General features: G+C 46.9%; 1 protein-coding gene and 1 long non-coding RNA gene across 2 annotated transcripts in view; one reads left to right on the plus strand and one right to left on the minus strand.

Annotated features, from left to right (window-relative positions):
- The window catches only part of Fsip1 (fibrous sheath interacting protein 1), an 82,585-nt gene continuing 69,545 nt past the window's right edge, over nucleotides 1-13,040 (plus strand). The window contains exons 1-5 of the mRNA XM_090318630.1: nucleotides 1-167; nucleotides 918-1,049; nucleotides 4,202-4,379; nucleotides 6,501-6,664; nucleotides 8,008-8,104. Of these exons, the coding sequence (XP_090174756.1) occupies nucleotides 924-1,049; nucleotides 4,202-4,379; nucleotides 6,501-6,664; nucleotides 8,008-8,104 (565 nt within the window). The 5' untranslated portion in view covers nucleotides 1-167; nucleotides 918-923. The remainder of the gene's footprint in view (nucleotides 168-917; nucleotides 1,050-4,201; nucleotides 4,380-6,500; nucleotides 6,665-8,007; nucleotides 8,105-13,040) is intronic.
- LOC150046658 (uncharacterized) lies at nucleotides 3,731-7,859 on the minus strand. The gene is made up of 2 exons (XR_016532624.1): nucleotides 7,683-7,859; nucleotides 3,731-3,964 (listed from the first exon to the last, which is right to left on the minus strand). It is a non-coding gene; the product is annotated as an uncharacterized LOC150046658 (long non-coding RNA).

Genomic DNA, 13,040 nt, shown 5'->3' on the forward strand with positions numbered 1-13,040 from the left:
TTGCCAGGGCGACGGCGGGAGGGCGGTGGAGCCGCGGCGGCTCTGCCTACCGACAGCTGTCTGCGGGGACGAGAGAGACGGCTCTTCTGTGACGCGGAGCGGATGACGCCGCGAGTGTCTGTGACACGCTTCTATCCGGACTGGTGCCGGGAGTCCCCGCTGGGCAGGTGAGTGACCGCACGACGGGGTCCCCGGGCGTCCCGCATGGGGGGCGGAGCCCAGCGCGTCAGCCTCTGGAAGCTGTCGGGGAGAGCGGGCGGGGCCAATGAGCGGGCGGGCTATGTCCTGGGGCGGGGCTAGAGGGGGCGGGACCAGGCCGGGGCGGGGCCGGGGCGGGGCCAGGCCGGGGGAGGGACCGGGGCAGGACTAGACAGGGGCGGGGCCAGGCCGGAGGCAGGGCCAGGCCGGGGCGGGGCCAGGCCGGGGCGGGGCCAGTCCGGGCGGGGCCTGGCTGGAGGCGGGGCCAGGCCAGAGGCGGGGCCGGGGCGGGGCCAGGCCGGAGGCAGGGCCAGGCCGGGGCGGGGCCAGGCCGGGGCGGGGCCAGTCCGGGCGGGGCCTGGCTGGAGGCGGGGCCAGGCCAGAGGCGGGGCCGGGGCGGGGCCAGGCCGGAGGCAGGGCCAGGCCGGGGCGGGGCCTGGCCGGAGGCGGGGCCAGGCCGGGGCGGGGTTAGGCCGGGGCGGGGCCGGGGCGGGGCCAGGTCGGGGCGGGAGATTGGAGAGGCTGGTTGATTTACCTCACCCAGTAAGTATGAAAACAGAATAGTGAAATATTCAACATTGTAAAAAAAGAATAGCTGAGGAGAGAAGACGAAACCAAGTATCTGCCTCGCCTTCTTTCACCAAAGCGACCCAAGCATTTAGAACATTCCGATGCTAGCCACCGCACCTGCTTTACACTTGGCTTCCATCTGCTTTCAGATATCCATGGATATCATAAAGGGAAATTTGGATGGAATTTCGAGGCCAGCCTCCAATTCGAGAACACATCTAGGGAACAGACGTTCCAATACTTCCTTAGAGGTGCTGTCCCCTGAGCCAGGCTCCTTCAAGGTAAGGAAAGATCTGCGTGTCTCCATCTCAGCAACTGATGAAGCCAGGGCCCTCCTTAGCATGGTCACTGTCTGCAGGAGAGAGTGCATTGCTTTTCTTTTAAACTATTTTCTAACCATTTAACTTTCTATGCTTTTTAACACAGATTTTCAGGTTCTGAATTCCTTCTTAAAACTATATCAACTCTTGTTGATAGTTTCAGTAGCTCAGGCCTGTAATCTTAGCTGCTCAGGATCTAAACATAAGGTTCAATGCCAGCCCAGGCAAATGGTCCATGAGACTCTATTTCTAATTAACCAACAAACAGCCTGAAGTGGAGCTGTAGCTTAAGTGGTAGAGAACTAGACTTGACCAAAAAGACTCAGGGATAGTATCCGACCCGGAGTTCAAGCCTCGGGACCAGCACAAAACAGCAAGAACAAGAGCAAAAACTATATCAAATCTGCTTTTTTCCATCCTGGGGCTTGACCTCAAGGCTTGGATGCTGTCTTTAAGTTTTTGTGTTCAAGGATGGTGCTCCACCACTTTGAGCCACAGCCCCATTTCCAGTTTTGGGCAGTTAATTGGAGATAAGAGCCTCATACACTAGCTTTGAGCTTCCTGAGTAACAAGGATTACAGATGTTAGCCACAGGTACCAGGCCGGCTCTGTGTTTTATTTTTATTTATTTATTTATTTATTTATTTTTTGCCAGTCCTGGGCTTGAGCTCAGGGCCTGAGCACTGTCCTTGGACTTTCTCAAGGCTAGAGCTCTACCACTTGAGCCTCAGCACCACTTCCGGCTTTTTTCTATATGTGGTACCTAGGAATCGAACTTGGGTCTTCATGCATGCTAGGCAAGCACTTTAACCACTAGGCCAAACTCCCAGCCCTGGCTCTGTGTTTTAATCAATCCATTTGCCTTAAACATTTAATGATGGGTCAGGCCAGGAATTTGGTCTAGAGGTAGAGTGCTTGCTTACCATGCATAAAGACCCAGATTTGATTCTTTAGTACCACATACATAGAAAAAAGCCAGAAGTGGTGCTGTAGCTCAAGTAGTAGAGCTCTAGCCTTGAGAAAACCCAAGGACAGTGCTCAGGCCCTGAGCCCAAGCCCAGTACTGGCAAAAAAATTTTAATGATGGGGCCAGGAGTTTGGCCTAGTGGTAGAGTGCTTGCCTAGCATGCATGAAGACCTGGGTTCAATTCCTTGGTACCATATACATAGAAAAAAAAAAAGCTCGAAGTGATGTAGTGGCTCAAGTGGTAGAGCTCTGGCCTTGAAAAAGCCCAAGGACAGTGCTCAGGCCCTGAGTTCAAGCCCTAGGACTGGCGAAAAAAAATTTTTTTTAATTTAATGATGTATCTTTAATTTTTGGATTTTTTTTTCTTTCCACAGAGTCCATCAGTTCTTTACAGTATCTTCACTTTCCTCACGTTTCTTGATTCTCTCTGGCTTGCCCACTTATGAGCTAAGTTGTCTCTAGTTTCACTTCCTTCTGTGTCTGTATTCTCCTTTGTTAAATGGAACAGCAGTGCCTACATCACTAGGTGATTGTGAGTAGGTGCGAGGCCTTGTGTACAAGCTACTCATCATGGGATGTAGCTGATCACTGTCCCGAGGTCTACATTGGCCATGAGTCCCGAACTGTCAGCTCAGTTCAGTTCTGCTGGGTTCCTATCCTGTGTCCAGCCAAGATGCTGGTCCAGTTCCTAGCAGTGTAAATCCGGGCTCCCTCGTCTCCTGGCCTGCAGATCTTCAGGGTGCTGCAAAGTTGCTGTGGTAGAGCACTGAGCATCTGGGTTTCCAGGGAACACAAGACCTCGCCGTGCGCAATAGCAAAGGAGCTGAAGCTGACGACCCTCATCAGCAGGGCAGTGGCCGTGTCTCTCCCAGAGGTCTCACGTCTCCCTTGGCCTACGTTGGCTTCTTGTGTGATGCTCACAGCATGCACAGCCCTTCTAGTCCTGTGATTCCTCTTTCCTTGTGGCCTGTCATGAACATCTTTTCTTCTCCCTCCCTCCCCTCCTCCCTCCTTCCCTCCCTTCCTCTTTCCCTCTTTTTATCTTTCTCTTTTTTTGGCCAGTCCTGGGTCTTGAACTCAGAGGCTTGGCACTGTCCTTGGACACTTTTTGCCCAAGGCTAATTCTCTGCTACTTCAGCCACAGCACCACTTCCGGCATTTTCTGAGTATGTGGTACCAGGGAATTGAACCCTGGGGCTTCGTGTATGGTAGGCAAGCACTCCTACCACTAGGCTTCGCTCCCAGCCTTTGGATATCTTTTCTTGTCCTCTCTCAGGAAGGCACACCTGTGCTAAACTTGTGTCTTTTGTCTTTTTTTGTTGTTGTTGTTGCCAGTCCTGAACTTGGGCTCAGAGCCTGAAGACTGTCCTTGGGTTTTTCCTCAAGGTTAGAGCTCTGCCACTTGAGCCACAGCACCACTTCTGGCTTTTTTCTATGTATGTGGTACTGAGGAATTGAACTGGGTCTTCATGCATGCTAGGCAAGCACTCTAACACTAGGCCAAACACCTGACCCCTAAACTTGTGTCTTTTCAGAATGAGCTTTTCTAAAATGTAGAAGGAAGCCAAAATGGAATAGAAAAACTATATACAAAAATAAAAGCAACTAAAATGTCTTGGAGGTTTGAAGCCATGAGTTGGTCAAAACATTTATTGAGACAGGAGAATAAGAGGGGTAAAGATTTATTAGGCCTTTATTAAGAAGGGAAAATGGCGGGCTAGAGGGTATAGTGTGCTAAGGCAGTGTTGACAGGTTTTATCCTTTGAGTGATGCTAATTTTGATTGGCAGTCTCCCTTTTTGTGAACCTTATCGACTCATTTCACTTTCATGCACGTGTTGCCTTCACTTTTCCATTCCATTTAGCCTTCAGTGTTTTCCTGGATGCTGTGTCTCCTAAAACAAGGCCTCCTGCACATAAAAGTACATCCTCTTGATGAGAAGGCCCACATTTACATTTAATTAAAAAGTGTTACAATGCCTATGCTGAGAGTTCAAGTCCCACGACCAACCAACAACAACAAACAACAAAAAGTGTCATGCTTCTAGAGACTTCAGTGCTACTATCTGTACATATGTCGACTTGCTTCCACTGCTCAAATATTCCTATTATTTTCGTAATCTTTCTTTTTTTACAATTATTCTTAGATTGAGACTGCAAGCAAACTGAGTTCTGGCAAAGAGAACTGCTCAGAAAACAGCACTGCAGAAGAACACAGACACAGCAGTATGGACAAATGGGCTTACTACTCTGAGAAAGGGAAACTGGCCCAGGCGGAGTGGAATGAAGAGATGGCTCAACAGCAGACTACCGTAGAGAGTTCAGGTAGGACACTCCTTAGGGGAGTGACAGGTGGAAACTCAGATGCCAGACTCAAAGGAGTAACATTACAGGCATTAGCTAAGAAGAAAACCTATGGCAAAAATAGCTACAGTTTTAAAAATAGCTATGGTTCTTTGTGAGAAAATTGCCCCCCCCCCCCTTTTTTGATAGTACTAGATTTGAACATAGACAGATGCTCTACTGCTGAGCTATACTTCCAGTCTTTACTTTTGCTGATTTCTTGGGAAACAGGGCCTTGCCTTATTTTAGGCTTCAGAGATAGGATCTGCCTATTGTAGGCTCCCCATTAGCTGAAATGATGGGAGTCTCACAGATTTTCTGCTCAGACTGGCCTGGAATCCCAGTACTCTGGGTCTGAGCTGGAATGGAAGGCATTGATTGATAAAGGTTCTTGTGAATGTTTTTACCCCAGTTGACCTTAGATCATGATTGTCCTGGTATCAGCTTCTCCTGTAGTTAGGATGTGAGCAACCACATCTACAAAGAGCAGCTAGCTCTTTTCTTTTTAAACTTATAAGCGTATTGAGAACCTTTAACTATGTTTAGAAATAAATATAACAAAATATGTCACTTAGAAACTGTTACTCTACTCATTTTATATTAGTCAAGTAGGGAGTATTTTTACATCTCATAGCTTGATTTATAGATAATTTCAATTACTAAAACTGGCAGATAAAATACATCCTATTATTTATGAATGCTTCCTAAGGGATAATCCCATTCAATATGAGGGCATTACATTTTGAAAGCTAGTTTTTATGGCATTAACTTAATTCTGGCCCCATTGATTGCAGAGCTCTGGGATGGAGGTGTCTCTTAGAGCCTTCAGGGGCTCTCTAAGACACTTCCCACCACTGCACTGACGTGTCGCTTTCCCAGTGTGCCGGCATCTGCACTGGGCTGCTGTCTTAGCAGGAGGAAGAAGCAGTTGGTGTCTCTCAGGGACATCTGCTTCATCCTCAGATATTTTAACAAAGTAAAATCATTAGTAGGTTTATAATTTAAGATAACGCACAGAATCTTAATATCCTGTGGGCGAAGTGGGAAGTAGACATGAAGCAATTTTGCCTATACTTCACTGAGAAGGTTGTGTTGGAGAAAAGTATGCTACTGCAGCAGTTTGAGAACTGAACTGGTTCTCTGTGTGTGAGTGTGTTTAGCACTCAAGGCTTCACATTCTATGATTTTTTTCCCCCTGCTTGTTACTGTAGCTAATTCTTTTGTCACATGCCTTTTTCTTTTTTCCTTTCCAGTCCTCGGGCTTGAAATCAGGGCCTGGGCACTGTTCCTGAGCCTCTCAAGGCTAGAGCTCTACCACTTGAGCCACAGCACCACTTCCAGCTTTTTCTGTGTGTGTGGTAGAGAGGAATTGAACACCGGACTTCATGCATGCTAGGCAATCACACAACCACTAGGCCATACTCCTGGTCCAACACATGCCTTTTCTTTTACTCAGTTTGAAGCAGCTTTAGAATAGAGTCTGGATCTCCCAGCCATGCTTTCTATTTGCTAAATATATATATTATATATATAATATATATATTATATATATATATACGCACACACACTATGTCACAGAATGAAGGAGAATTTGTGATTTAAAATCTTAAGAGACCCACTTGTAAGCCCAGTGGTATAATTTATTAGAGCTTTGAAAGGATTCAGTTATCCTAATTAAGTTAAGATAGATGTCTATTCTATGGAATTCTTTTTTTTTTTTTTTTGCCAGTCCTGGGCTTGGGCTCAGGGCCTGAGCACTGTCCTTGGACTTTCTCAAGGCTAGCGCTCTACCACTTGAGCCTCAGCACCACTTCTGGCTTTTTTTCTATGTATGTGGTACCGAGGAATCGAACCCAGGTCTTCGTGCATGCTAGGCAAGCACTCTACCACTAGGCCAAACTCCCGGCCCCTCTATGGAATTCTTATATAATTACATGAAAAGATACAGAAGATACCTTGAAAATTAAATTAGTCACATGACCACTATGTAGTACTTATTTTCATCAGCAAATATTACATTACATCCAGTAATGTAAAAACAGAGTAAAAGTAAAGAAAGACCTTGTGATTTTACCAACCTTAAAACTAGTTTCTACCTTCCAGACTGTGCATGTGATCTTAAATCAGAAGAATCCCATTCTCAGCTTCAAGATGCTATTCATAAGATGAAAAGACTTGATAAAGTTTTGGCAAAAAGACAATGTAGAGAAAAAGAAATCAAGAAGCAAGGTCTAGAAATGAGAATAAAGCTGTGGGAAGAACTTAAGGTAGGAATTTTATAACCATATGCTGACAGAAATGACTTCCTTTAAGAATGAAAAAAAGGTATGGACTGTGGTAGTGTGAACGTTCTCTGCCTCTACTGATCCGTTTTGTGGTGGTGGGGTCTCTGTGTCTGTGGTAGTGTAAGGGGCTTATTTTAGGGGACTTGGAGAGGATAACTTGGTCTGTGGCATTTTAGATCCAGCTTCTCCAAAGTGATCACCCCCATAGTTCAGCTTTGCTTTGTCAGATGGGGTCCGGACCTTCATCACTGGGATAAGCAGGCAGTGTGATGGTTAGATTCACCAACTAGGCATGTGTTCTTTTTCACCAGTGAACTTACAGTTCAGAGACAGAGAGAGATGGAATTTTATGCATCTGGTTAGCATTGTTACTTTACCAAACCCTAGCCGCAAACCAGTTGGGTAGTTTCGCTGTTTCATGTACTGGTTAAGGGCTTTTCAGAAAGCTTGCGTTTTGGGTCTCACTCCTTTTGTGCCTATCTTGACAAATTCCTGATGCCTGCTCAGCTTTCTTTGCTCTCCATGGATCTCCTATTATCTGTAGTGTTGAGGGGCTGAATTTGACAAGAGGTTGGCACTGTCTTGATAGAGAGCTTTTGCCTCATATTTAAATTCTTCCGGCAAGGAACCTGATAACAGATTGTTGTTTTGAATGAGCCATCCTTCATTATCGACTGACTTCAGAGGAAGACTTCCTGAGCATTTAAATGAATTTAGAATAAAGTGAATAAGAATGCTTTTGTATCTACGAACTCCATTACAATGGAAAGAAAACAGCATCTAAAATGAAACTAGAGAAATAATTTGTATCAAGTTTAGCAGGGACAGTGAGTCTTTTTTTTTTAAATCCTTATGGAAGCTCAAAGCAGGGTTGTGTTTTTTAAACTCCCGTTTGAAACAGAGTTTAAATAGAAACCACAAAACAGCTCCAAACTTAGCGTGTCTGGATTGCTCGTGAGTTAGAAAAAATGTCCCACAGAAACTGAAAATTATCACTCACCTCACGGCCGCCTGGGAAAACCTGTTGACAGAGTTTTGTGGCAGCGGATTTTCCTAATGGAATACAAATATAAGAGACACAAATGCACATCGTCTTGTGCACAGCTGGAAACGGTGCTGGAGTGAAAGCCGGCGAGGGCCGGGGGCGTGGCCGGGGGCGTGGCCGGGGCGGGGCGGGGCGTGGCCTGGGGGTGGAGCCCAGCGCGCACGAGGACGGGCGCCGGGGCTCCAGGGGTGGACAGCCCGGGGACGGCGCTCAGGCCCGAGCCCGGCCGGCGGGACAGAAAGCGCCGCGCAGCTGTCGACGCCTCATTGTGTTTTACTAGTCCGCAAACACTGGGGAAGCCCCGCAGAGCAGCGAGGAGGTGGAGAACACCAGGAAGTTTCTGTCCCTGACGGCCGACGCCGACGCCGCCGCACCGGGTGAGTGGAGGCGAGGCGCCTGCTCCCCGCTTCCCGCGCGGGGATCCTGCACGGCCTCGCTTGGGACCCTCCCCGGCTCGCGCATGCGCCACCCCCTCCCCCCCCCCGCTCGCGCATGCGCCCCCCCTCCGGCTCGCCTCATTGGCCGAGCGGCGCCCGGGGCATTATGGGAAGGCATGTTTGAGCGGGAAGGCTGAGCACGATGGGAGCCGGGAGCGTCGTGCTCGGTGCCCATCCCTGTCCACCCCTGTCTGCCTGACGAGGACCCCGGCGGGACCTCCCAGCTGCTCTGCGCGGAGGTCGGAGGTCGGAGGTGGGGAGCCCCCGGGAAGGGCCTCTCAGGCGGAAGGCGCGGGTGTGTGTGTGTGTGTGTGGCGGCGGCGTCGTCGTCGTCGTCGTCGTCGTCGTCGTCGTCGCGGTGCTCGAGGGCCGATCTCCCAGGCCCGTTCCCACGAGGCGCTCTTAGCCTTTATTTCCCGGTGCTAGTCCTGGGCCTGAGCTCCCCCGCCCGCCTCCCGGCCTGGGTGGGTCCCTGGAGAGGAGAGCCTCCTGGGCCGACCTCCAGGCGAATGGCCTTCCTCAGCCCTGCGCCTGCAGCCCGCGGGAGCGGGAGCCCCGGGGCGTGGTGAGGATGACTGTACCATGTCATATCCTATCATAACCTAGAAGAGCCGGGAATGATCATACCATGTATCTCTCTCTCTATATATATATATGTAGAGAGCTAGATAGTAGGGGTCCCAGGAAAGGAATTCACCAGGACAGCCAAGACCAGGGGTCTCCCATGACGGTCATTCTTGCGTAGCCCGTCTTCTAAGTTGAGAGGTTTTGTGGATTAATTTGTGGGTGTTAGTTTGGACTTGCCCGGATCTGTTAACCCCCCAAACCAGTCTTCCTCTAGCATAGCAGGACTACTTGATGCCCAGGCCCATCTTCCCTCCAAGTCGGTGGGACCTTGCACCCTTGTCTTTCTGTCACTTGCTGCTTTTTTTCTTTTTGCTCACTGTACTCTCATAGAGAAGCCTATATATATATATGTGTGTGTGTGTGTGTTCGTGTGTGTATGTGTATGTATTTTATATATATATATATATATATATAATTTTTTTTGCCAATCTTGGGCCTTGAACTCAGGGCCTGAGCACTGTCCCATTTTTTTTTTCTCAAGGCTAGCATTCTACCACTTGAGCCACAGCGCCACTCTGGCTTTCTTCTGTGTATGTGATACCGAGGAATTGAACCTGGGGCTTCATGCATGCTAGGCAAGCACTCTACCACTAGGCCACACTCCCAGCCTAAGCCAGTAATCTCTAATGAACCTTCTTGCTGACTCTACATCATACACATATTGGGTAGATATTTGTTGACATATATTCCCCCTTACATTAGATTTTTTTAAATTGTAACAGATTATTGTGATTATTATTATTTTCTGCATTAATGTAGTCATTTGGGTATCAGCTTTTCTATCTGGTTAAATATGGGGCTTGAATTCAGGGCCTGAGCACTGTCCTTGGGCTTTCCTCAAGGCTAATGCTCTACCACTTGAGCCACAGCGCCACTCTGGCTTTCTTCTGTGTATGTGGTACTGAGGAATTGAACCCTGGGTCTTGGTGCATGGTAGGCAAGCACTCTACCATTAGGTCAAACTCACGGCCCCTGTGGAAACTTTTTTTTTTTTTTTTTTTTTTTTTGCCAGTCATGGGCTTGAGCTCAGGGCCTGAGCACTGTCCTTGGACTTTCTCAAGGCTAGAGCTCTACCACTTGAGCCTCAGCACCATTTCTGGCTTTTTTCTATGTATGTGGTACCAAGGAATTGAACCTGGGTCTTCGTGCATGCTAGGCAAGCACTCTACCACTAGGCCAAACTCCTGGCCCCTCCTGTGGAAACTTTTAAATCAGCTAATACACGTTATTAGCAGCGTATTTTCATTGCAAGTCTGACAGAAAAGTAGGAATGCAAGAGTCCAATCTGATGACAGAATACTAAATTTTGGAAGTGTTGTATTCCTACTGTTCTAGCACAGGAGGAAGCTGCTTGGATCTGATGCACTCACTAAACTGTATTTGCTAGTTTTAATAAAATAAACTTGATTACTGTTACATATAGCCAGCCCCAAGATTTTAGGGAAAATATTTCTGTTAGCATCCATGGACAAGTAGGAATGTTTTATTGTTTCCAGTATTTTTTTTTGTGATCAGTGTAATTTGCCACCTATAGGTGGCAGCCTTCAATTGCAATAGTCTTTTTTGTTGTTGGTGGTGGTCGTGGGGCGTGGACTCTGGGCCTGGGCATGAGCACTGTTCCTGAGCTCTTCAGTTCAAGACTACGCCCTACCCCTTGAGCCACAGCCCTACTTTCCATTTTCTAGAGATTAATTAGAGATAAGAGAGGCCGAGATCTCAGCCTCCTGAGTAGCTAGGATTACAGGTGTGAGCCAACGTGCCCTCCCCCAATAGTATTGTATTTTTTTTTTTTTTTTTTTTGCCAGTCCTGGGCTTGAGCTCAGGGCCTGAGCACTGTTCTTGGGCTTTTCTCGAGGCTAGCACTCTGCCACTTGAGCCATAGCACCACTTCCAGCTTTTTTCTATGTATGTGGTACCGAGGAATCGAACCTGGCTCTTCGTGCATGCTAGGCAAGCACTCTACCACTAGGCCAAACTCCCGGCCCAGTTTTGTATTTTTAATGAGATTAGCATTACTTGTGTGATATATAAGTATGTGTGTGTGTTATATTTTTTGGCATCCTGGGGCTTAAACCCAGGGCCTGAACACTGTTCTTGGACACTTTTTGCTCAAGGCTTGTGTTCTGCCACTTGAGCCACAGCACCACTTCTGGCTTTTTCTGTGTTTGTGGTACCAAGGAATTGAACCCCAGTCTTCATGCATGCTAGGTGAGTACTCTACCACTAGGCTATACTCCCGCCCCCCCTTTTTTTTCTTTCCTGTCTTGGGGCTTGAACTCAGGGCTTGGGTGCTGCCCCTGAGCTTCGTTGTACTCAAGGCCAGTCCTCTGCCACTTGAGCCACAGCACCACTTCTGGCTTTTCTGAGTAGTTTATTGATGATGAATCTCATGGAATTTTCTACCCAGGTCGGCTTTGAACTGTGATCCTCAGGTCTCAACCTCCAGAGTGTCTAGGATTACAGGCATGAGTGATTGGCACTTGTTTTAGAGTTGAATAATCTGTTTAGGTTATTAGAGATTTTTCTTTTTTAACAACTTTATTACATATATATATATATATATATATATATATATATAGTTAGTTAGTCCTGGGACTTGAACTCAGGGCCTGAGCACTGTCCTTGGGCTTTCTCAAGACTAGAGCTCTACCACTTGAGCCACAGAATCACTTCTGGCTTTTCTATATATGTGGTACTAAGGAATCGAACCCGGGTCTTTGTGCATGCTAGGCAAGTACTCCACCTCTAAGTCAAACTCCTGGCCATATCTTATTTAATATTTTTTAATTAATAGATTTAAATGCTGATATAATCTTTTATTCCTGAGTCAAAATCCTCTTCATTATCGAAGACTTTTCTTTTATTGTAGTACTAATTTAAATGACCATATCCGTAATTTTTGTCTATAGAATGAGACCAGTGTGTATGCGCATGTGTGTATGTGTACAAATACCTGCGTGTGTTTATGGATTTGGGGAGGAGGTAGTGTGAAGGGGTGCATGTACATGTGCCTGCTTTGTCAGCTATGATAACTTCATAAACTTAGCTGTTTATTCCTATGCTTTGAAACAGTTTATAGAGGATGAGGATTATTCTGTAAAAATCTGAAGAATTTCACTGGACAAACCATCTTGTTCAAATAATTTCTTAGAGGCAGACCTCTGACTATCCTCTACTTATTTCATATTTCTGACTCAATTTCAATTCCTTCTGGCATTCTGCAGTTAGTGGCCTGAGATCTTAAAGTATTGACTTGCCATGGAAGTTTACTAGTATAAAATCCCATAGACTGAGTTTTCATAGTAACTAACCTTAATGTTTGTACATATGTATATTATTGTATACTCACACAAAACTTGGATGCATTAGTGTGGTTCCTTTGTTACAACTAGTGAGCCAATGTTGAGAGGTTGTTATTCACCAGAGTCCACTTTATTCCTGTCAGGGTTTTCTCTGTCCTTCTCCCCCTCCCCCCCACCCCCCCCTCTGTTTCTCTCTTTCTTTTTTCTGCTGGTCCTAGGGTGTGAAGTCTGGGCCTGGGCACTGTCTCTGAGCTCCTTTTGCTGCTCTACCCCTAGAGCCACACCTCTATTCCGTCTTTTCCTTTTAATTTAGTTTTTAAATTGTTGGTATAACAGTGATGTACAACAGAGTTAGGTAAAGAGTACATTGATTTAGTTCCTCCTCCTCCTCCTCTACCTCCTCTTCCCCCTCTTCCCCTTCCTCCCCCTCCCCTCCTCCCCCTTCCTTCTTTTGTAGATTGTGGGGCCTGTTTTTGTTCAAGTCTAGTGCTCTACCACTTTGAACCACAGCTCTATTTCCACTTTTCTGGTGTTTAATTGGAGATGAGTTAATTGGACAAGTTGTGCCTGGGCTGGCTTTGAATCATGACCCTCAGTTCTTGGCCTCCTGAGTAGCTAGGATTACAGGCGTGAGCCACCATGCCTGGCTAAGAGTACATTTCTTTTTGGACAATGTCATCCCTTTCCTTGCTGTCTCTCAGTTTTTCCCTCCCATCCTCACCCACAAGATGTACAGTCCCCATTTTCTTTCTGAAGTTAGCACTTTACTGTTACATACTTCCTTAGTCTAATCTTGTCTGTGACTTTTCTCAGTCTTGCCTATTTTTCATGAGCATGACAGTTGGAGGCACTGGTCAGGTCTCTTGTAGAATGCCCAGACACTGGAATTAATCTCAGGATTTTCTCCTGGTTAGGCTGAGGTTATGTTAGGGAGGAAGACTACCGGA

The sequence above is a fragment of the Megascapheus bottae genome, chromosome 25 (genome assembly GCF_031878675.1).
Source record: "Megascapheus bottae isolate mThoBot1 chromosome 25, mThoBot2.hap1, whole genome shotgun sequence".
Taxonomy (NCBI): domain Eukaryota; kingdom Metazoa; phylum Chordata; class Mammalia; order Rodentia; family Geomyidae; genus Megascapheus; species Megascapheus bottae.